The sequence below is a fragment of the Thalassophryne amazonica genome, chromosome 21 (assembly GCF_902500255.1).
Source record: "Thalassophryne amazonica chromosome 21, fThaAma1.1, whole genome shotgun sequence".
Taxonomy (NCBI): Eukaryota; Metazoa; Chordata; class Actinopteri; order Batrachoidiformes; family Batrachoididae; genus Thalassophryne; species Thalassophryne amazonica.
Genome location: NC_047123.1, coordinates 4,454,939 through 4,480,005, shown reverse-complemented (window position 1 = coordinate 4,480,005; position 25,067 = coordinate 4,454,939). Strand labels below are relative to the sequence as shown.

Sequence of the window (25,067 nt, the reverse complement as noted above, 5' to 3'; positions counted from 1 at the left end):
ATTTAAATAATTAACTTATATCCGCTACAATATTTTCATGTTGCTTAATTTTCTGTTGAACTCAAATAGTAGTTTTCTACAAATATGCACCATCGCTGTACTTCTGAGGTTGTTGATGTTTTTTCAAATACCTGACAGCTGTCTGTTCCTCCCTCGATGTTTCCAGCACACATCTCGTGGTCTTTAACTCGGCCGTTCAGGTAGTCTGGACGATTACAGATCTTGTTCTCAATCACTGGGAATCCAGTTTCCTTCAGGAGGCCTTCACCGCCCGTACCTGCAACCCACATCACTCCCTCCTCCTCATCAGATAACCATCATCACCCCCTCCCGCACAAAGTGAGATTTGGGGCCCTATCTTGAAAATCTATAGCGCACATTCATTTGGGGCGTGTCCAACTCCACCCTGCTATTTACATGATGTTGTAATCTGAGCTGAGACATTCACAGATCTCAGATGTGACATTCATGTCTCTAGGTCCTCGGCCTCTGAGATCTAGAGACACTTGGGAAGAGCTAATGGAGACACGAGGCCAACATTATCCTCAAATACTATTATTTGTAAGAACTATGAGAGACAATGCTTACCTTGTGTCTCACCCCATCCGGTTACGTAACACTCAGTTCCACTGGGTACGATATAATCTTTTTCAGGCAAACAAGCAGTCAGGACTTTGTCATTTATCAAGGCTGTCCTGAAAACAAACATCAGAAAGTGAATAATTATTTGTCTGTCTGTAAACATTTTAAACACATTGTATCAGACATATCCAAGGCCTGGAGTCACATTTTCAAAGTGTAACATTTGATTAATATGAGCAAAGCGACGCACAGCAACATGAAACTCGCTCATGGTACAGGGAGTCCCAAACAGGAAGTGCCAAATTTTGAGTCCACAGTGAAACAGGAAATGTCAAATGTCAAACACTTCCTGGATCGACACTTCCTGGAATGACAGACAAGATCTCGTGGAATATTGCGGAAACTCAGTGGCAAGTTCACACTGCTGTGTACAACAAAAAGTTCTAATCCATCTTAGATTCATAAATCTAAAGTTATCTTCCTTAAACTCAAACTGAAAGCAAATCTCTATAACTTGATATAAATTAATTAAAAATATAAAATCCAGCTTCCTGATGAAGTGGTGTAGAGGAGGATTTTCTTAAAAAGAAGACCTGAAAGTTCAGCTACAATTTGACAAAAAGTACATTTGAGATGAAAGACTAGATCTGATGTTTTGGTGAAAGTAACTTTTGTATTTCTTCATAACTGATGTAAATAAAGTCCAAGACATATTCTTCAGACAAGTTGTTTCCATCCCCTGACTTGTGTGAAGAATATGTCTTGGACTTAAACTGGCAATAAAACTGATTATTATTTACAGGTTTTATCACGTTTTAGAGCGTTGCTTTCAGTTTGAGGAAGATAATTTTAGAAATTTTTATTCTTTATATTTTTTCGTATTTCTTGTATTTAAAATGGCATAAACAAATTAAAATGTGTGAAATTCCAAGTGTTTCAATATGTTTGGAGGGCACAGTATCCTAACCTTATGATGAGTGCAAAATGACTGTGGTATTATTACTGTTTTGTTTAAGAATGTTTCATTTTCACTGTTGCTGCACTTTGTGTCAAATCATAGTCATATCGTATATCATATTGATATGATAAAACTGAGATAATTTGGCCATGTTGTACAGCCCTACTGTCAACTAGCTGAAAACTTTGAATATTAAATCTACATTTAAAAAATGCTTAAAGTGGGAGAGGGTTAAGAGGGTTGTAATTAGGGGGGTCTGGGGGGGTGGAGCTCCTCCAGAAGCTGATTGGCAAAAAAACAAAAATGCATAAAAACACAGGGGGTCTGGGGGGGCAGAACTCCCCCAGAAGCTGAAATGTTTTAGTCATGCTAATGCTCCCCTGAAGCATTTGCCCAAAAAACAGTCTGAAGGACCTCAATGACCTGGTTAGGTGCTGAAGAGCTTTGCTCGTTCATGTCTGCGACATACACATTTGAATCCAAATATAACATATGAATGAATCTGGACTTGGAAATACTTAGAGTTTTTATCGAAACATTGTATTTCTTTTTAACTTGTACACTTAAATATGCCTAAAGTTTCATAATAAACTTACTCAAATTCCCAGAACTCTGTAAATTTGTTCATGTAAATCTCTGCTGTAACGGCGTGTTTGAGGCGTGTGTGATGTATGTCGTGGAAACCAAATATGTCTGATTTGAGACACCGGGGCCCTCACTTAGCAAACTGTGTGCAGAAACGTTTCTAAACACTGTGAATACAAACAAAATTTTTTTATGCGTGTAACTACAAAAAAAATCTGTATTTTTATATTATTGTCCAACAGGCGAAAGCCGGTAAGTATCAGTAAACTACATGCTCCTGCACGTTCATGGTGATCTGCATTCAGAAACACCCCCAGTTCACCATATATGGTAAAGAAACATCTGTTTGTTGCTAATAACGGCTAACACAGAGTAGAAAAATCACGATTTGTAAAACAGAGGTGGAGGTGTTTGTGTGTGGGCACAGCAGTGAGGTGACAAAAATAAATGCAGCAACACTAGGAGCCGACTACGAGTCCACAAATAAATTTTTACGCCACTCTTTCGGGCCGACCATTCCAGTCATGGTGTCATATGTTTCTTAATTTAGACCTCAAAACCACTAATTTTCTCATTCTTTAATTAGTTTTTACAAGCTCACCACAAGAACCAGCATAAAACTTTCATGTCTATGCTGCTTACTTCTTTTATCTATGACAGATATTCTAAAATGTTATAATTCATTATTATTTTACATAATAACATTAAAGTTGACAAATTCATGGGAGGACACTTTTTTTTTTTTAAAAATAAAGCAGCACATATAAATATTTGGCTGGAGTCATGAATGGCACCACTTGGTCACTTGGAGGTGAATGTGCCATCAAGTTTTGTGTTATTAATTTTGGACTCACTTTGCCAGGGAATGCAGACAGCAGTCACATAGTTACTTTTTTGTATCAGTGTTCATGATTAATAAGCTGTTGCGTCCATAACTCACTTGCTCAGTTTGAGCAGAGCAATGTCTGCTCCACCTGGTCCCAGCACCAGTTTCTCCAGAGTCCTCTCCTGCTTGGACAACTCATCGCCTGTCTCCTTGTGGATACCCAGCACAACTTTGTAGGCCTCCGGCCGCTTGGACCTGCAGTACTCACAGACACACACGGGTCAGTGTTTTGTGTGATGGCAGTAATCGCTTTGTGGGTGTGTTTGTCATCTTTCTGACCTTTCAAGGCAATGAGCAGCCGTGACAACCCACTGTGGGTGAATCAGAGTTCCTCCACAGAAATGGGATCCAGTACTGGTGGACAGACAGACAGAAAAAGAAATGTTCATGTATCCATCCCCCGACTTATCTCAAGAAAACTGGCAATAAAACTGATTTTCATGTGGGACAATTCAATATGTGGCTGTTTTTCTACAAAGGGGACAGGACGACTGATCCGTGTTAAGGGAAGAATGAACGGGGCCATGTATCATGAGATTTAAAGCCAAAACCTCCTTCCATCAGTGAGCGCATTGAAGATACAACGTGGCTGGGTCTTCCAGCATGACAATGATCCAAAACACACCTCTCAGGCAACGAAGGAGTGGCTCCGTAAACAGCATTTCAAGGTCCTGGAGTGGCCAAGCCAGTCTCCAGACCTCAACCCCATAGAAAATTTGTTGAGGGAGTTGAAAGTCTGTGTTGCCCAGCGACAGCCCCAAAACATCACTGCTCTAGAGGAGATCTGCATGGAGGAATGGACCAAAATACCAGCTACAGTGTGTGCAAACCTGGTGAAGACTTACAGGAAACATTTGACCTCTGTCATTGCCAACAAAGATTATGTTACAAAGTACTGAGTTGAACTTTTGTTATTGACCAAATACTTATTTTCCACCATAATTTACAAATAAATTCTTTAAAAATCCTACAATGTAATTTTCTGGATTTTTTTTTCTCATTTTGTCTCTCATAGTTGAAGTGTACCTATGATGAAAATTACAGACCTCTCTCATCTTTCTAAGTCAGAGAACTTGCACAATCAGGGACTGACTGAATGCTTTTTAACCCCACTGTATTTAATTTACAGCAAGATGCAGATATTTGCTTTCAGTTTGAGTTTAAAGTGCACATCTCTAGTAAATGAAATGTACAAATGAGCTGACTATCCTAAACAAATTAAAAATTATGAAAATATAAGTGTATTTTTTTGTTTTATTTTTGCTGCCATATGTCTTGAGAGAATAAGCCATGAACATGGGGAATTTAGCCTGATATCACCTGTTGCTTGGAAATGCTCAGATTTGATAGCCTGCATGAAATGTTGATTTCAGTATGAATTCCCCTCCACAGCCATTCTGTCTTTTCCATTAAAACAAATGAGAAAACCAAATTATTTTGCAGTTTAAAATCTTTTTTTTTTTTTTTTTTTTTTTTGTGGAGTTTGATGGTGAAGACATCAAAATGGTGAACAGGTGTGTTTTGGGAGGGTCTATCAAAACCAGTCATGATGTTTATTAGTTGCAGTTTTCCCAAGGATGAGATTTTTGAGGGGGAAAATGGAAGCTTTTTTTTTTTTTTTGCGCCTACTGGACATACGGCAGAAATGCAGCAGAGCACAGTGTTGGGAAATAGGCTTCAAGAATCTGATCTAAGCAAGGATGCTATCCTTTCCATTCATGCATCCAAGAGAACTGTAACAAAGCACGTTTCCTCTCCCGAAAGCGTGGAACCGGCCGTGTTTTGTGCCGCTGTGGCGACGGTAAGCTATACTGTGCTACGTGCTGAGGAAGCTGCATCGGTGCTTATAGGTGTGACCACAGCAAGTCGGAGAGAAAGTGACGGGCATTTGTGATTAACGAGAGAGCCATGATGTGGACACGGGACCAGAGCTCTCAGCCATCTGTGTGTGGGTGTTTACCGTGGACGGAGACGGAAATACTTTGATCTGCAAAATACTGTATAAGAATCTGACTTGAAAGCCAAATTAAAGCCATATTACATTTATAGACAAAAGCAGCCCAGACTGGCTGTGTGCACTGGAGTAAGACATGAAGTGGACTGTAACTGACCTTCAGGTATCTAACAGTTGGTTCCGAAGGTTACGTAATGGCTGTGAATGTGTCGGGCATTTTTCTGGCTAATTTTACTTTTATCAGTTATATCAGGACCTGCACAAGTTAAAGACTTGGAAAAAATTACTTATAAACTGTATAGAATTAAAAAAACAATTATATTGACTGTACTGAGATATATGTCCTTTAAAGACGATCATTTTTGAAATGTTAATACAGAGAAGCATGAATTACCTTTTGTGTTAAAAAAATGGCACAAACAAATTCAAATGTGTGAAAGTCCAAAGGGAGGTGAATAGTTTTGAAACGTGCTGTAACTGGCATATTGGAATTGAGAAAGAAGTCCTGAGTGTTTCAGCACATCATCTCATTATCATTCAGTGTTTGGCAGAGGCATCATAAAATAAATAAATAAATAGAAATTAGAGATGAAATCAACACTTCAACTGACAGGTGCCATTTACAGTAGTGTTCAGAATAATAGTAGTGCTATGTGACTAAAAAGATTAATCCAGGTTTTGAGTATATTTCTTATTGTTACATGGGAAACAAGGTGACAGTAGATTCAGTAGATTCTCACAAATCCAACAAGACCAAGCATTCATGATATGCACACTCTTAAGGCTATGAAATTGGGCTATTAGTAAAAAAAAGTAGAAAAGGGGGTGTTCACAATAATAGTAGCATCTGCTGTTGACGCTACAAACTCAAAACTATTATGTTCAAACTGCTTTTTTAGCAATCCTGTGAATCACTAAACTAGTATTTAATTGTATAACCACAGTTTTTAATGATTTCTTCACATCTGCGAGGCATTAATTTTGTTGGTTTGGAACCAAGATTTTGCTGGTTTACTAGTGTGCTTGGGGTCATTGTCTTGTTGAAACACCCATTTCAAGGGCATGTCCTCTTCATCATAAGGCAACATGACCTCTTCAAGTATTTTGACATATCCAAACTGATCCATGATACCTGGTATGTGATATATAGGCCCAACACCATAGTAGGAGAAACATGCCCATATCATGATGCTTGCACCACCATGCTTCACTGTCTTCACTGTGAACTGTGGCTTGAATTCAGAGTTTGGGGGTCGTCTCACAAACTGTCTGCGGCCCTTGGACCCAAAAAGAACAATTTTACTCTCATCAGTCCACAAAATATTCCTCCATTTCTCTTTAGGCCAGTTGATGTGTTCTTTGGCAAATTGTAACCTCTTCTGCACGTCTTTTATTTAACAGAGGGACTTTGCGGGGGATTCTTGCAAATAAATTAGCTTCACACAGGCGTCTTCTAACTGTCACAGCACTTACAGATAATTCCAGACCGTCTTTGATCATCCTGGAGCTGATCAATGGGTGAGCCTTTGCCATTCTGGTTATTCTTCTATCCATTTTGATGGTTGTTTTCCGTTTTCTTCAACGTGTCTGGTTTTTTGTCCATTTTAAAGCATTGGAGATCATTGTAGATGAACAGCCTATAATTTTTTGCACCTGCGTATAAGTTTTCCCCTCTCTAATCAACTTTTTAATCAAACTACACTGTTCTTCTGAACAATGCCTTGAACGTCCCATTTTCCTCAGGCTTTCAAAGAGAAAAGCATGTTCAACAGGTGCTGGCTTCATCCTTAAATAGGGGACACCTGATTCACACCTGTTTGTTCCACAAAATTGATGAACTCACTGACTGAATGCCACACTACTATTATTGTGAACACCCCCTTTTCTACTTTTTTTTTACTAAATAGCCCAATTTCATAGCCTTAAGAGTGTGCATATCATGAATGCTTGGTCTTGTTGGATTTGTGAGAATCTACTGAATCTACTGGTATCTTGTTTCCCAGGTAACAATAAGAAATATACTCAAAACCTGGATTAATCTTTTTAGTCACATAGCACTACTGTTATTCTGAACACTACTGTATATCCACGGGCCATTTAAGTTCCATGGATATACAAGGGTGGCTCTAGCTTCAGGTGAAAGGGGGGTGGGGGTTGTGACTTGGCTGGATATGCCACAAGCCCCCCCCCCCCCCCAAATATAATCCCTCCCCCCAATTCCAAGGCAATCCGGAAAGTTTAATGCTGACTCGCTTGTCATAGTTTTCAATGCACCATTTTTTATTTTAAACACTGGAATTCATCTGAGGACAGTGACTTCAGTCAAATATGATGGAGTCGTGAAAGAGTCTCCTTTAATGTGGCTTCATCCAGTTGCAAAGTAGCCTGAGAGAGACATCTCCCATATTTTCTCATACCTTTACTCACCAACTCGGGGGTCTAAAAAGGTCTACTTTATTTAAAGTAAACCTATGTAAATTTGTCACATTTTTCTTCTATAATCATGACTTTAATTATGTAATTTTGGTTTTTCCCCATTATAAAGTCTAATACACAAAATACTAAACCACTGTGCTCAGTAATTGCTGCATACAAATATGACAGCTATTTGTATATTTGTATTTATTTTTTATGGTCATTAACTTGTTTTGTCAATGAGCATCAACATTTATCACTCAATATCTGAATGTCACATCCTGATTAAATAAAAATTTATGGTGGTCTGTTTCAGCATCAAAATTGTGTTGATTTGAAATCACAAATCCTTCTATTGTCCAGAACAGATTCTCACTGTAAGTATCAAAGAACATTTCAAATAGAAACATTTGTATGACATTGTCTTTTTTGGTGTGGTTCTACTCACTTTGTGCGGAGACTGATTTGCCAGGGCCATGAGTGTGGTTTCGATACGCAGCCACCCACGATGCGACCAAAACAGCGCTTTGGCTTGGTATCTGGTATCCCACATTTCAGGCCTTCTGCAAAAGAAACAGCACAGGGCTCCATGTGACTACAACAAGAAGCTAAACTAAAGAAACAGTCAAAGTTGTGTATGTTAGTAATGTCCAAGTGACAACCAGATGCCACTGTTGTAGATCAATGAACCAATGTGTTGTTCATTCCAAAAGTACAGCTCTATGTCGTCCATATAGATGAGGATTGGTCCACTTCTGAACCTGTACCAATACCCTCTCTTTGCAGGGACCATACTTTTGGGATTCAGACCTCTGAAGAACATCATAGCTGGGACAGAACATTGAAGTGGATGACTGTTTTTGAGTCAGCTGTACCTACTTGATGCTCTGTTTCATGTCCTTTTGTCTTCTTGGAGCAAATTTTGGCATTGTTCAGGTTGGTCTTGTGTTAGAGTATTCACTGATTGCTCTATTAACCAGTAGTTGGTGTTTTTCCCAGTTCTCATTGATCTTCACTGGTGCATTGACTCATGTGACCATTCAGCTGAGCTGCTATGATGGCTGACATTGGCTCCCATGTTTTGGAGAGGTAGGTTAGTAGTCAATAGTTTGAAGGCATTGTTCCCTTGTTGGGATTTTTCATGATTATATCATTTGGTTCCCTATTAACTATTCAGAGTAAGACCCTAACGATAGCATCTGATTCATCTGTAGTGCACTTGTTCAGTGCATAGTGCCACCCAGTTGTTCAAGATTATGATACATTGATGAATGTCTAACATTGTAATGGTGACTGGTTGTTGTTCCAGGAGGTTGCTGTGGTCCATGCTCTTGTCCAACAGCCAATGTCAGTTGTCTCCATGTGATACCTCTGCTTCTTTGAGGTCCTTCTGCTACTGCCCAGTCTCAGTTTTGGGTGGGTGTGATTTTGTACCTTTGTAACCCTGAAGTTGGGAGTCCACTTTAACTTCCTGCTATTTGTCAACAATATGCCAACCAAAGTCATCTCAAACATCTGACTTATTGCTGCCGACTGCCTGTTGTACAGAGCTACTGACTCCAACACAGACCAAGAAGCACTTCTAAACAACCTGTCATCTCTCATTCACTGGTCACACCAATGGCAGAAGAAATTTAACACATGTCTCTGGTCACCTTCACCAGGAAGAAGATCCACTGATATGAATACTGCATCAACAATGTGAAGCTCTGGTTGATAGATTCAGAACCATACCTGGGTGTAATCCTAAACCACACTCTTTCATGTAATGACCATGTCAGCCACATATGGGGGAAAGCCAACAAGGTGCTTGGGTTCATCATAAGGAACCTACAATTTTGCGCAAGAGCCTTCAAGGAACAGGTATACAAGTTCTCAGTCTGGCCAAAACTTGAATACCATAGCCCTGTATGATTCCGTCACACCAAGGCACCGAAACATCAAGTTGAGGCCGTGCAATAAAACAGCTGTACACTTTGTAATTAACTAATACTAACAACAGGCTAGCGTCACACCGGAACCAAAATGCTTGGATGCATCATATGTCATGATGTACCAAGACCACACATGATCTTTTGGCAATAGACCCAACAGCATGTCTCACCCCAACAGGAAGAACCACCAGAAGACACCATGAACTCAAATTCCAGTAGCATCAATTTGTCGGTTTTCCACCACTTCTTCCCCTGGACCATCCCAACATGGAATGTACTAACAGCTACCCTATTAGAAGCCCTGAACATCTTCAAAGCATGCCTCCAGGCCTATGGAGGGGCACAGTAGAACACTTATGCCCACTCAGACAAGCAACCCTATCCATAGTTTGGATGAATGTTATGTCTACATCTGCACCCAGTCACCCGAGTTGTGCAGTATATCCCATTTATCCAACTCAGTGAGAAGAAGAACAAGCAGATTACTGTTCCAGTGACCAAAGATCAGTGGTTTCTGTTGCATCATGTGTCAAGACATACAACTTGTAAATTTTTCTGTTTACATTTTGTTTCGAAGCAAATAACTACGGATGAAGATCTTGTCTTGTTGTTGCATACAGTATGTACAAATACTAAGAGTAAGACCCTCATGGTGCCCTACATAGTGTGCGTTAATACAGACCACACTCAGGGATTTGACAGTAGTCCCATTTCTTGTTCCTGTCAGTTGTATAACACCATGGACCATTGACATCATTGTCTGGGTTTCTGCAGCTCTGTCAGCACAACAAACAGAAGGAATTTGTTGAACATTTTAAGGGGCATATTAGGACTTAATAAAAGCATTGTGATTAACATAAATTGACTTAATTGATCCTTAAGCACGAACCAAAGAGAAACTTTGGGACTAAAGTTGACTCCAAAACAAAAACTGTTCTTGCAGTTCAGTTACAGACTTACGTTGCCTTCCAGACCTTTGTCGGGGTGAGTTTGTGGGGTGAAACTATTGTGTTGGTGAGGCTGCTGAGCACTCCAGGCCTGGCAGGTCACCCCCGACATAGTCAGAGAAGTGGGACCACGATATGTTACTCCATTTCCAACCTTACAGTCTAATACAGAAACGGACAGACAGACACAAGACAGACAAAGGGATGGCTCAGGCAAATTGGGGGGGTGTCAATATTAAAAAGTAATAATGGCCCAAAACACTGAATGAGTTACCTGTTATAGTAGGAGCTTGTGTGGTGGATAAAGGTTGTTGTACTTTGGGAGGAATAGTGGGTGAGACAGCTGTGGGTTTGGTGGGGCATTTCTCGATATCACAGTACTCCCACCGAACAGCGGGGTTAGTCGTGTAACACCAGGGAGCTTTGTCTCCATCAGGGTTCCTACAGAGGTTCTTTTTCAGGTCCCTGTTCAAAAAGGTAACATTGAAGCTTTTGATGTTAAATACCTCATGCGTTAGGTCAGGCCAAGCACCGCCTCACCAAATCCACCACACTGTAGAACTGCCACATGTCTTGGGTGTCAAACAACCAGGTAGACCACCAGTCCAACCCCACCTCCAAAAAGCAGCCATCTATCTGCTGCAGCTAGGTCAGGCCAGGGAACCACATTAAAAGTAAGTCCTTTCTTCTTCCAGCCTTCGACTTTGTTTCACTCACGGTCACCACAGCAGATCCAAGGATCTGCTTGTTTATTTGTCACAAGTTTTACACTGGATGCCCTTCCTGATGCAACTCCATGTTACATGGCGAATGGGCAGGGCTGGTCTTGAACCAGGGACCTTCCACATCAGAAACATAAGCACTTAACTACTTGGCCACCAAATTACATGGTCAAAATATTGCAACTGACATTCCCTCACAATTCACTCCTCATCTTAGTCTCCCTAAGTAACCATTCACTTGACAAAAAGTAATTACAGCAAAACCCAAGGACCCTAAAGATATCCAGTCCTCCCCTTAGCTCAGTTGTTAGTCCTTAATGTTACAACCATACAATATGACAGGAAGCACCAGGACCCTAAAGATATCCAGTCCCCGCTCCACACAGCAGTCACCTGTGTTTAGATCAGCTATCTGTGCAGCATTTTATTGGGGATTCAATGTATCGTCAGGTTGAGGAGCCCAGTCAACCTCAGCAAGCACTTTGCCAAAATCAACATCGGTTGCAAAATAACACGGATAATATTCACGCTGGCATTCAGTGAGTACTTGCAGAGCTAGGTTAGGTCTATAGCTGACTTCTTGGGCATGAAAGCAGACTGCTTCAGTCCCTGAGTGGATTATAACAGCCCCCCATACTGTCGCAGTCCCACCAGCTCTGCAGTATCGCATTAAAAATGTATTTGATTTGAATCCTGCATCACTGCACAAATTGATGAATCACGATGCATCATCTGGTGTATTGCAGCAACCTTTGTCAATAAAATGATCCAGTGGAGCTACTGAACTTTAGGAGCCGCAGCAAACTTCAAACATATTTGTCAATTATCATTATTTATTGAAATAGTTTTTAGAAAATGAAAATCGCATTTGGCTCACGCGTTTGCGTAGTTCTGAGGAGTTTTGTTGTGGGTGTGTGGCGTCATGGAGGTCCACACTTGACATTTTTTTCCACTGATGGTCTGTGATGTTATGCCGCGGTAGTTTGAACCGTTACCCTCGTAGCAGTCTTCTTCTTCAGTCGGGATCACCGGATCACCTGCACAAAGACAGTTAGTTATCTGCTACTTCAAACTCACTGTTGTCTTTTATTGTCACTTTAACCAACAGCTTTAGCATCACGTGAACTTGGTGCTACGTTTCTTCTGAAAGGCAACATCCCCTTTGTTCATTATTGTACCTGGTGAAGCTGCGTTGTCGCACTTCGGCACGGTACAGTACTCCCAGCGAGTTTCTTGATCAGTTGTGTAGCACCAGGGCTTCCTCTCGTTGTCAGGATTACGGCAGTAATTTTCATTGAGGCCTCTGTCCAATAAATGTACAGTAAAGGTGAAGAGGACAAACACCAGGGAAGTGCAGGGTACAGTACGAGGCATATCTGGCTCATAAAAAGAAATGACTGAAGAGAGGCTAAAATGTTTTTAGAATAGTGTTTGATTAACCTCATTTACATAAAGAGCATGCTCGGAGTTTAAAAATATTAATTTGAATGATATTTTAAAGAAACGATAGTTTAAAAATAGCTGTTTTCTCTTTGTCCTGGGTTCCTGTTCTTAGTGGAGCACCGCAAGGAACAGTCCCCAGACCACATGGTTTCCTTCTCCACATAAATAGTATCTATAGTTTAGAGACGAGCAACACCAGACTACTACATTTTTGCATACTGGAGACGCTGGAAACTCTTCTCAGAACTGATCAAACTTCACTCTGTGATCCTCAAATATGTTTTTTGAAGAGCTCCAGAAGGACAAAGGTCGACGATAAACTGGAAGAAGAAGAAAAGGCGAAGTTGTGAGAAAAGGTGGAACAGCTGAAAAGGTTGTTGAAACAGCGACTATAACTGCTGCTAATGCCGAGATATTTGAGTTGGTAGAAACAAACAGATCGCAGAAGAGCAAGAGGAAACGAGTGGATTTAAAGAAGAGAAGAAACTAGTCAACATGCTGGATGCTGTTTTCAAGCCTGAAGGTCGCTGATCCTGTTGTCCTGATCCTGGATATAGATGCAGGGGCACTACTACATACTTGCAGGTGTACTACTATATGCTTGCAAGTATACTCCTACATACCTGCAGCTTGCAGCTGTACAAATGTACTACTATATACTTGCAAGTGTACTGCTACATATCTGCAGCGCTACCACTACATACTTGCAAGTGTAACGGCTTTCTCTGTGATTGCTGAGTCCTCCTACTTGCTCCCCTCGGGATGTGAACTTGTGATCACTGGTGTGGGAGGTGGACTCTCTGACCAGAAGGCTAAAACTCTGGCTCTGGCCATGTGGCCAGAGAATCCTTTTAACTGTTGGGGAGTGAGGTTTACTGTCTACTATTGCACAGTGACTCCCGCTGGCCTCCATCACACTCACGCCCCTAAACTTCATTCCCATCCGGGTCACGGCACCAATGTAGCAGCTTGTATTCTCTCTCTCATCTGCGTTGTGTTTAAGTGTTGTGTTTAAGTGAATAACGCCTCCCAGTTGCTCATGATCACTGGCGTGGGAGGTGGACTCTCTAAGCAGAAGGACAAAACCTAGGGCTCTGGCCTTCTGGTTAGAGAGTCCTTTTAGCTGTTGGGGAGTGAGGATTACTGACTACTATTGCACAGTGACTCCTGCTGGCCTCCATCACACAAGTGTACTGCTACCTTCTTGCAAGAACAGTGCTACATACTTGCAGGAGTACTATTACATATTGGCAGAGATACCATATTGTACCTGCAGGTGTACAGTTACATACTAGTACATCTACTGCTACATACTTGCAGGTCCACTGCTAGATACTTGTGGCTCACTTGCTATATACTTGCAAATGAACAAATACATACAACCCCTGGCAAAAATTATGGAATCACCGGCCTCGGAGGATGTTCATTCAGTTGTTTAATTTTGTAGAAAAAAAGCAGATCACAGACATGACACAAAACTAAAGTCATTTCAAATGGCAACTTTCTGGCTTTAAGAAACACTATAAGAAATCAAGAAAAAAAAGATTGTGGCAGTCAGTAACGGTTACTTTTTTAGACCAAGCAGAGGAAAAAAATATGGAATCACTCAATTCTGAGGAAATAATTATGGAATCACCCTGTAAATTTTCATCCCCAAAACTAACACCTGCATCATATCAGATCTGCTCGTTAGTCTGCATCTAAAAAGGAGTGATAACACCTTGGAGAGCTGTTGCACCAAGTGGACTGACATGAATCATGGCTCCAACACGAGAGATGTCAATTGAAACAAAGGAGAGGATTATCAAACTCTTAAAAGAGAGTAAATCATCACGCAATGTTGCAAAAGATGTTGGTTGTTCACAGTCAGCTGTGTCTAAACTCTGGACCAAATACAAACAACATGGGAAGGTTGTTAAAGGCAAACATACTGGTAGACCAAGGAAGACATCAAAGCGTCAAGACAGAAAACTTAAAGCAATATGTCTCAAAAATCGAAAAATGTACAACAAAACAAATGAGGAACAAATGGGAGGAAACTGGAGTCAACGTCTGTGACCGAACTGTAAGAAACCGCCTAAAGGAAATGGAATTTACATACAGAAAAGCTAAACGAAAGCCATCATTAACACCTAAACAGAAAAAAACAAGGTTACAATGGGCTAAGGAAAAGCAATTGTGGACTGTGGATGACTGGATGAAAGTCATATTCAGTGATGAATCTCGAATCTGCATTGGGCAAGGTGATGATGCTGGAACTTTTGTTTGGTGCCTTTCCAATGAGATTTATAAAGATGACTGCCTGAAGAGAACATGTAAATTTCCACAGTCATTGATGATATGGGGCTGCATGTCAGGTAAAGGCACTGGGGAGATGGCTGTCATTACATCATCAATAAATGCACAAGTTTTTGTTGATATTTTGGACAATTGAAAGGATGTTTGGGGATGATGAAATCATTTTTCAAGATGATAATGCATCTTGCCATAGAGCAAAAACTGCAAAAACATTCCTTGCAAAAAGACACATAGGGTCAATGTCAATGAGCAGATCTGATTTGATGCAGGTGTTAATTTGGGGGATGAAAATTTACAGGGTGATTCCATAATTTTTTCCTCAGAATTGAGTGATTCCATATTTTTTTCCTCTGCTTGGTCTAAAAAAGTAACCGTTACTGACTGCCACAATCTTTTTTTTCTTGATTTCTTATAGTGTTTCTTAAAGCCAGAAAGTTGCCATTTGAAATGACTTTAGTTTTATGTCATGTCTGTGATCTACTTTTTTTCTACAAAATTAAACAACTGAATGAACATCCTCTGAGGCCGGTGATTCCATAATTTTTGCCAGGGGTTGTACTTGCAGGTCTCTTACTACATACTTCCAGGGGTACTGCTACATACAGGTGAACCTTGTTAAGTCGCGCAAGTTGGGGTCCACAAAATTGAGTTATCTGAAACCATGAGTTAATGAGGTTGACCAAAAACATACAGTAGTCTAAATTTTCAGGTTCCACAAAATGAGTAAAGCCAAAATGCGAGTTATGCATAAGTGAGTTAACAGCGTTCACCTGTATGTGCTTGTTTACCGTTACATACGTCCTGGTGTATGGCTACGCTACCTTCGTGCAAGAATCTCTGCTACATACTTACCAATATACTAATATTACGTACTTGTAAGCAAGGTTGGGTAGGATTACTTTGAAAGAATACATGTGGATTACATGTATGTATGTACATACATTTGGATTACTTGTAATCTGATTACTTTTGGATTACATTTCAAAGTAATTCTACCCAACCCTGCTTGTAAGGGTACCACAACATACTTGGTGCACTACTGCTACACCCTTGCAGGTCTACTGCTGCATACAACTGTTACATACTTGCAGGTGTACTGGTGTACACTTGCAGGTGTACTACTTCATACTTGCAGGGGTAGTTGTCTGGGGTGCGGTTGTGTTTATGGGGTGTTTGAGCCGACCAACTCTGGCACGTTTTACCAGACTCCGTTACTGCCACTGTGCCTCGGTAGTTTCCACCTTCACCACTGGCACAGCTGAGCTCCGGCGTGATGGTAGGACGCTGAGTTGCTGTGGAGAAAAAAAGAAGAGCCCCCTTTTTTTTTTTTTTTAGAAATGACCTGATTTAGTGTTTTATTTACCAAATAACAGACACAGTGATGTTTAAAATAATGCAGACAATAAATACATCATCCATCCATTTTCTATACCCGCTTACTCCAATCAAGGGTCACAGTGGGGGGCGGAGCCTATCACAGCAGTCATAAGTTGTGAGGCGGGGTACACCCTGGACAGGACACCAGTCTGTCGCAGGGCTACATATAGACATAAATATATAATACAGCAGCTATATTACGAAAATTAAAAGATGAATGAGTGATTTTGGTTAATGCGACACGATTCAAAAAGAGAGCAGTTTCAACGCTCTTTTTTCCCCACATTGTTGCTTTAGGTGCTACTGTGATGTAAAAAATTTACTGTATTGAGTATTTTGTTGTACACAGCGTTTTTGTTACAACCCTGTGCATCAGTGAAGCAGCAGAAGTACGTATTCCTTCGTGCGTTTGTATGTGTGTGCATGCGCGATAACTCAAAAATGACGTGACAGATTTCCTTCAAACTTAGTGGGAAATGAATATTACTTCGATAGATACAGTGTTTCACTTTTTCCACATTTTGTTATGTTACAGCCTTATTCCAAAATGAGCAAATTCTCTTTTTTTTCTTCAAATTTCTAGTCACAACACCCCATAATGACAACATGAAAAAAGTAAAAAAAAAAAAAAAATCACCAGTACATAAGTATTCACAGCCTTTGCGCAATACTTCGTTGATGCACCTTTGGCAGCAATTCCAGCCTCAAGTCTTCTTGAATCTGATGCCACAAGCTTGGTGCACCTATCTTTGGGCAGTTTGGTCCATTCCTCTTTGCAGCACCTCTCAAGCTCCATCAGGTTGGATGGGGAGCGTCGGTGCACAGACATTTTCAGATCTCTCCAGAGATGTTCAGTCAGATTCAGGTCTGGGCTCTGGCTGGACCACTCAAGGACGTTTATAGAGTTGTCTTGAAGCCACTCCTTTGATATCTTGGGTCATTGTCCTGCTGAAAGAGGAACCGTCGCCCCAGTCTGAGGTCAAGAGCCCTCTGGAGCAGGTTTTCATCCAGGATGTCTCTGTACATTGCTGCATTCATCTTTCCCTCAATCCTGACTAGTCTCCCAGTTCCTGCTGCTGAAAAACATCCCCACAGCATGATGCTGCCACCACCATGCTTCACTGTAGGGATGGTGCCTGGTTTCCTCCAAACATGACATCAAAGAGTTCAATCTTTGCCTCATTAGACCAGAGAATTTTGTTTCTTCTGGTCTGAGAGTCCTTCAGGTGGCTTTTGTCAAACTCCAGGTGGGCTGCCATGTGCCTTTTATTAAGGAGTGGCTTCCGTCTGGACACTCTACCATACAGGCCTGATTGGTGGATTGCTGCAGAGATGGTTGTCCTTCTGGAAGGTTCTTATCTCTCCACAGAGGAATGCTGGAGCTCTGACAGAGTGATCATCAGGTTCTTGGTCACCTTCCTGGCTAAGGTCCTTTTCCCCCGATCGCTCAGTTGAGACGGGTGGCCAGCTCTAGAAAGAGTCCTGGTGAATCTGAACTTCTTCCATTTACAGATGATGGATGCCACTGTGCTCATTAGGACCTTCAAAGCAGCAGAAATGTTTCTGTGTCCTTCCCCAGATTTGTGCCTCCAGACAATCCTGTCTCTGAGGTCTACAGACATTTCCTTTGACTTCATGCTTTGTTTGTGCTCTGACTGTCAACTGTGGGACCTTATATGTAGACAGGTGTGTGTCTTTCCAAATCATGTCCAATCAAATGAATTTACCCCAGGTGAACTCAAATTAAACTGTAGAAACATCTCAAGGATGATCAGTGGAAACAAGATGAACCTGAGCTTCATGGCAAAGGCTGTGAATATTTATGTACATGTGATTTCTTATAGTTATTTTTTTTTCATAAATTTGCAAAAATATCACAAACCTTTTTACACATTATCGTTATGGGGTATTGTGTGTAGAATTTTGAGGGAAAAATTAATTTCATCCATTTTGGAATAAGGCTGTAAAATGACAAAATGTTGGAAAAATGAAATGCTGTGAATATTTTCTGGAGGCTCTGTATCTAGATGTGATTGGAGTTTGGGGTAGTTTGGTCAAAGAAAACGGCTAGAAAAAAACCCCCAACTTTTTGTTGTGTATCTCAGCAATTCAGAAGGCTGGATAGATAATCTAAAGCATATATTGATCAGCAAATTCTTTGTGATTGACTGGTATGTATAATGTCATAATGAAGTCATACAGAGTCAAAAACACCATCACAGAAGATGTATATTTAGTTGTAGATTTATACTGTGGTGTGCACAACGCTGTCTGACGTCTTTCATGTTAGCTGGAATAGTGAGCTTGAACACTAAAAGAAGCATAAACGTGAGTGAGGACTTACTGCAGCGGGGTATGGAGCAGAAGTCCCACCGTTTGGTGGGGTTGGTGGTGAAGCACCACGGTTTGGGGTCTCCATCAGGGTTCCTGCAGTAGTTCTCCTCAAGATATTTATCAGGAAGACTGAAGAATGAAAGGGTCAAAGAGTGAGGAAAAGAAGTCAGAGAGCATGAGAGATCCATCTGGAGGTCAGAGGATAGAATCTGATGAAATCTGTGTGTTTGTTTGTCCTACGCGCTGGGGTTGTAGCCGTGGTTATGAGGTTTCTGGGAGTCCCAGCGCTGGCAGGTAAAACCGTTTGCTGTGGTGGATGTTTTCCCTCTGTAGTTTTCACCGCTGCATTGTATACAGTCCTCTGTAACAGAAGTATTTGGACATCTTATTCATTTATTTACTTTTTTGTCACTTTGCTGTTGCGCTCTGTACAATCAAGATGTTCTTGTAGTTTGGACTCAGGTTTAAAATATTTCTTCCACGATTCACGATTTTTTTTTTTCACACAGTCCCTCCTTTCTCAGAAGTCATAAATAACTGGAGAAACTAATATTACGATTACTGCAAAGAGAAACCATAGATTTCACAGTTTCTCTTCTTAGCTTTAGCCTGCGCTAGCCTTATCTAATATCAGGTTTTGAGTTCATTCTTGCACAAAGGTTTGTTTTAGCTGTGTGATGTTAGCAGAGAGACAGCAGTGTTTGTGAATTAGAGTGGCGTTTCTCCAGGTGAGTCCAGTGTTGGGGTGGCTAGCGCACCTGTTAGCACTAGCTTAGCTTCGCTAGCAGATAATGGCTGTTGCGCTGTGGTCAAGCTGAAGAAGGCAGACAAAGCCCAACATCTGGTTGTATTGCCTCCCGGTGTCACGTACTTTTCTTTCTGGCGTATTATTTTCTTTCCTCCATGCGCATAAGTTGGAAAACTGAGCATGATATGGCACATATCAATATCTCCTCCCATGAAAATATTTCCCCCTCTCGAAACATATCTGTGCATATAATTGCTTATGAAATTCAGTATATTGTATATTAAAATGAAAATGAAAATCTTTTCCCCCATTATCAACATACCAGCACAGGAGATACTGATTTCGACTTGCGTGCATGTGCAAAATGTGCATGGAGGTAAGAAAAGTACGCGTCACCGGCCTACAATCCACCAAAAAAAAAAAAAAAAAAAATCCATTGTGAACCGTGGAGACAGTCCTGCTGACTTACAGGTATCTTCCACCCCATCAACACGCTGATGTATTTTAGCCATGGAAGTGTTTTAAAACTCATCTTTTGATGAAGCTGTTAAAGTTTGATGAAGTTGTTTCTGCATGCCGTGAAACACAAGCTTTTTGTTTTTCAGCTTGTGAGACCAGCTTCAATTCAAAGCTTGAATTCAAAGCTTCAAATACTCCAGAGTGCTTTGGTTGCAATCTTTGCTTTGAATTATGTGACATCCTACCTTAATACCTAACATTATCGATCAATAACTAGGTATCGTAGCTTAGTTACTCCACAGTTGTTTTATTGTTTTATTTTGTAACAATCGGAAAGGCACACAGAGGAAATAAGACCTTTTCCATATTTTAAGACACCTTTGATCAGTGGCTCAGGGAAGGATTGTGTTTACAACCCCCTCAGCACCCCCCCTAGATTTGCCACTGTATTAAACCTTTTTAAGAATAAGAATAAGATAAGAATACGATCAACTTTATTCCTCCCAAAGGAAATTACTTTGCCAGAGTACCAAAACAGTGACAGTAAACAGTGAACAATGTTTTTAAGACAGTTGCACAAGATGTTTCACAATATTGCACATAACTCTGAGTAACTGAATAACTCAGAATATCTCTGTTCATTATGTATTCATCTTTCAAAAGGGGGAGGAGTTATACAGCCTGATTGTCACAGGTAGGAAAGACCTCCTGTGGTGTTGTGTGATGCACCTCAGTCTGTGGCTGAAGGTGCTCTGATAGGACGTCAGTGTGGCATACAGGGGGTAGGAGGTTTTGTTCTAGATGCTGAGCAGTTTCCTCAACATCCTCCTCTCTTTTACACCAAGGATGAACAAATAAATTAGATTATCTTGTTAAATAATACCTTCCCCATTTTATTTATTTTTTTTTTTTTTTTACCACAGCTTTGATCAGTAGCTCAAGGGGGGTTGCAACCCCCTGAACCCCCTTCTAGATTCATTACACATCCTTTTGTAATGGTGACCCCCTAGTGTGTAACCCAGCATGGTACATGGGAGCATTATGGGCTTGGTGGAGTTACAGTGCAGAGTGTCACTGTGGCAGGGCACCAAACAGGAAGTGCACATGTCCCCGAGCATCATGCACAGATACAAATGCAGCTCACCCTCACATTCTGGCACATTGCAGTGCTCCCATCGGGTATTGGGGTCAGTGGTGTAACACCAGGGTCCGCCGCTATCTTCATCAGGGTTTCTACAGAAGTTCGAGTCCAGGTCGCCTCGGGGAAATTTCTGTGGCGTGATGCTGCACCAGACATCATCACAGGTAAAATAATTTCAGGGGAAGTGATGTAACACGACATGTGACAACAAACAGATGCCTACTTGGGAATGTGTGGAGTAATGGCAGCCCATCTCTGACATGTCTTTTCTGACTTGGTTTTGGACTTTGTTCCTCTATAATCCATGCCTATTCCATTTACACACTCCAACAGGTATCCTAGACAATACAGAAATATGCAGAGTCAAGCCAAACTTTATCCATTCCGCAAACGTAGGATAGTAGGATAGTCATTAAAAAAACAGCTTTTGCACATTTGAGTATCACAATAAATCAGATTCAGCAGAAAAGACTAAAGGACTTGCCTTTGTTTTCATATAACGCTGCACTGGCTCTGCGCATTATCAGATCTGTTTTGTGATTGGCTGCTGCTGTCCAACACTCTTGGTCCTTCTCAACATACATAAAAGACCTGTGAAGGAACATCTGGTGTCAGGCTGGAATGCAGCTCTGCTGCAAAGGCTGGAAAGTCAGTCTGAGTGCTTACTTGCAGGTAAAAGCCGCTTCGATGTTGCATTTAGCGGCACATTCATTCGCAGAGTTGACAGAGTACTGTCTCTTCTGCAGCGAGATGATCCATGCTCCCTCCGTTTTAGTGTAGTTCTGTACGTCATTACCGCTAACTGCAACCAGAGAAGTACAACTAACACATACTTCATTTTCTTATGCACACAACATTCAGTATCATGAAATGAAATAACAATGAGAATCACAGAAGGTTCCACATACATTATGGTATATTTAGATATATATGTACTGTACATGCAACACGCCATGTATTATAGAATGTCATGTGACTTGTATTCGTGGAAAAAGTGTTTCCATTGCAGGTTTGCAAATCGCCTGAAAAATAAGTACTGCAAATGTAAAGACTATTAATATTTGAGACTTTTTCAATATACACGTGTTTCCATAAATCATATTTTCAACTCGCAACTTCAAACTGCACAAATTGGAGAGGAATGGAAACCTGCCTCGTGTTAGCTGTCAGTACCATTGAGTGCTATTTTCAATGGAGGACTCAAGGAATTGAACTCCTTGCACAGTTCAAGTGGATCATTTAAGGACGCATCCACCAAAGCTCCCTGAGGTGAAGTTTGATATTTTTTAACTTTTTTATTTTTTTTTTATAACACTTCACCTCACTGCTTCACCTCAGGGAGCTTTGGTGGCTGCTCCCAAAAATGAGCTGAGCTTTGATGGTTTGCACTCAGATCTGTTCTCTCGCTAGTAAACCTCTCACTTCAGTCCCCCTTTTACATAGTTCTGTAAATACCACTTGGTTTAATTCATGTTACGCTCTTAACACAGTCTTGATTAATTAAGACACTAGATCCAACCCATTCATTTGCTATCAGGTTATACATACCACAAATGTCAGAGTGGTCTTGGACACACCCCTGATGCATGTGTGTTGTTTTAGCTTAATGCACTAATGCCCTTCCTGCATGTACAAACAGAGTGTACATTTGTTGTCAACCCATGCATGTAAGCAGTATCTGAATATTGCACCATATCCATGATGCAATTGGTTTCTGCTGCATCGTGCTAACAATGCACCAACACTTTGCTCAGATGTGCACAAGTACACTGCTACTTACATAACTTGGGCACTGAGGATGAAAACGACAACTGTGTCAGTTAGAACCTAACAATAACAACTGCTCTAAAAGTCTGGAAAAAAACTTTGAAAAACAGCAGCAAATATTGAGTTGATATCGGCTGTGCTAAAACAATAAGAGAAATGATGTAAATAACTGAGAATTATACAGAGACTCTTTATATAAAACAGTTTGCATGCACACGTGCACATACAGTTCAGTGCAAAAGTTTTAGTCCCATCTTCTGCTTTTTTCTGCTGTTGAACCTTTCAACATTTTCTACTTGTGATTTGAAAAACAAACAACAAAACCAGCAAAACTGATGCATCTTATCTTGTTCCCTAATAAATTCGAACACGATTCCATGACAAAATTATCACAAAAACAGCATGTTTTTTACGAACACTGAAGTAAATTAAGGCATCTAGAATCATGTCACAACAAATCAAAGATGGCGTTGTTCCTGAATTGTTCGTACCCGTGCATATGAGGGTTCCCAGGAGGAACGCCGCCGTGTACCGCTCCATGCTGATGCCCTGAACGTCGACTGACTCGCACAGGGGCCTCTGCCGATATTACGGGGCTCCTGCCGTCAAATAAGACCGAGCTCCATCATTAGTCAATCATTGGCCTGACAAGGACGGTGACGGGTCAAAATCCATGTCCATGAGACATTTGGGAACATTACATTTTACATGGACGCCCTCAAATGAGACATAAAACATCTTTATTGTGTCATTTGCAGTTTGAGTGTTGTACCAGTAATTAAAATAGTTTTGGTAGAAAGGACGAGAACGGCCCCGTGAAGAAGCGGTTGATACATCTGGACCCTCTGACAGCACATCTTCCCCAGCAGACAGACTTCTAAACTCATCATGTGACCTTTAGTTGATTGTTTTGTTTTAAGTGCTGCTACTCATCAATAATCCAGATGAAATCAGTAAAGAGTTGGTTCCAACACAAGTTAATGTTTGGGGGAAAAAAAGACGTCTTTAATGATGAATCGTGTCTAATAGAGGGAACAATGTGTCTGTTTTTTATTCTGGTGATAAATTCGATGTGATCAATGAAGTTAATCTTCAGCCAAAAGAGACCAGTGACCTCAACTGCAAACATGTTCTTACAAAACAGCCAAATCCCAGCGATGCAGACGATCCAAGTAACAAACGCTAAATATCTGAGCTGCATTAGAGCTGGAAAGAGAATTTGTAAAAACTGGGAACATTTTAAGAGAAATCTTCGGCAGGGTCAGAGGTCGTTCAGGAGACGACTTTTTCTGCAGGTCCATGAAATCAAGCTCAGAAAATATTTACCAGCACTAGAACTAAACATTATTTCATTATTTCAACCAGATCGCTTTAACAAATATTATAACACAATGCTAAAATACCCTTGGCCGTATGAGCATGTCATCAATGAAAGAGTGTGAAGAAAGAATGTGACCTTTTGACCCCAGAATGCTCCCTGTGAATTTGAAGACTCTGGCAGTAATAGGACTGGACTTATGCTGAGCACAGACAGACGGATGGACGGACACAAAGTCTTCAAAATACTCAGTGATCGAGCAGCTCATCATCTGACAGGTTTTGAAGCCTGGGGTTCCTTCCAGTGCTCTGCATTCTCAAAATGTTGGCACACTTTGCTTCCCAAAAAGTGCAAAAAGAAATCAGCAGGCCATGGTGGTTTCTTCTATCATGGCTTTTTCTTCTGAAATAATCTGATGGAACAGCAATTCTGTGGACTTCTTTTAATCCAGATCTAGAACATTTTATTCTTTAACTTGTTAATTGTCTGTTTTGATGCCTTACACCAAAAATTGTAACTCCAGAGGTGTCATAGTTGTCTTGGTGGCTTCCCTCACTTGTCTGTTTCTTGCACAGTTACTCATTGTCCCTGCTCCAGAGAGATTTACCAGACAGTGCCATAGTGTTTGTATTTCTTAATGATTGATGGAAATGTTAATGTATCCATCTCCTGAGGTGGTTAAACCAGCATTACTGGAGATCAGCTGCTCTGGATGTTTTCCATGAATACCTGCTGAAATCACAGCCAGGAAACAGCAGATGTGACCTCTGCTTTACATATCTCAGAGGATGGAGCTGACAGAATGGGTGACGATGCAAGCAGGAGCCGAGTGAGGGAAGCCACCAAGACAAATATGACAATCCTGAAGGAGTTGTAATTTTTCTGGCTGTGATTGGAGAAAATATCCACTAATGTCTGTTTTCATCACCAGTCACAGAAGGATTTTCATATAAGAAAACAATTTGCATCTATACTCGAGTGTCTCAAATGCCTTCAGACAAACTGTAGCTCAAATTTCACATCTGTTGTTCAACACTCACATGTAAGGGGTTAAATGTGGGGACTTTTGAAAGTATAGTGCCTGGGTTTTTAAAGATTTAAGTTGTAAAAAGAATTTTCTTTGGCACCACTATAATTTTATTCCTTAGCATTTAGATAAGAGATTCATAATATGATATTGCCAATATGATCAAAATTCA

The 25,067-nt window shown here is 40.7% G+C and overlaps 1 protein-coding gene across 2 annotated transcripts in view; it reads right to left on the bottom strand.

The window, feature by feature from the left end:
• plg (plasminogen) overlaps positions 1-25,067 on the bottom strand; it is a 48,558-nt gene that overhangs the window by 454 nt on the left and 23,037 nt on the right. The window contains exons 4-22 of one of the 2 annotated variants that reach the window (XM_034162125.1): positions 23,042-23,114; positions 21,450-21,585; positions 21,268-21,374; positions 21,007-21,121; positions 20,787-20,926; positions 18,676-18,796; positions 18,446-18,564; positions 15,854-16,016; positions 12,162-12,286; positions 11,861-12,020; positions 10,536-10,726; positions 10,275-10,423; positions 9,997-10,090; positions 9,866-9,869; positions 7,829-7,936; positions 3,291-3,365; positions 3,066-3,206; positions 589-695; positions 132-277 (exon numbers count right to left, since the gene is read on the bottom strand). In XM_034162125.1, the coding sequence (XP_034018016.1) occupies positions 132-277; positions 589-695; positions 3,066-3,206; positions 3,291-3,365; positions 7,829-7,936; positions 9,866-9,869; positions 9,997-10,090; positions 10,275-10,423; positions 10,536-10,726; positions 11,861-12,020; positions 12,162-12,286; positions 15,854-16,016; positions 18,446-18,564; positions 18,676-18,796; positions 20,787-20,926; positions 21,007-21,121; positions 21,268-21,374; positions 21,450-21,585; positions 23,042-23,090 (2,250 nt within the window). In that variant the 5' untranslated portion in view covers positions 23,091-23,114. Of the gene's footprint in view, positions 1-131; positions 278-588; positions 696-3,065; positions 3,207-3,290; positions 3,366-7,828; positions 7,944-9,865; positions 9,870-9,996; positions 10,091-10,274; positions 10,424-10,535; positions 10,727-11,860; positions 12,021-12,161; positions 12,287-15,853; positions 16,017-18,445; positions 18,565-18,675; positions 18,797-20,786; positions 20,927-21,006; positions 21,122-21,267; positions 21,375-21,449; positions 21,586-23,041; positions 23,115-25,067 lie in introns of both variants that reach the window. The other variant, XM_034162124.1, reaches the window with a different exon arrangement.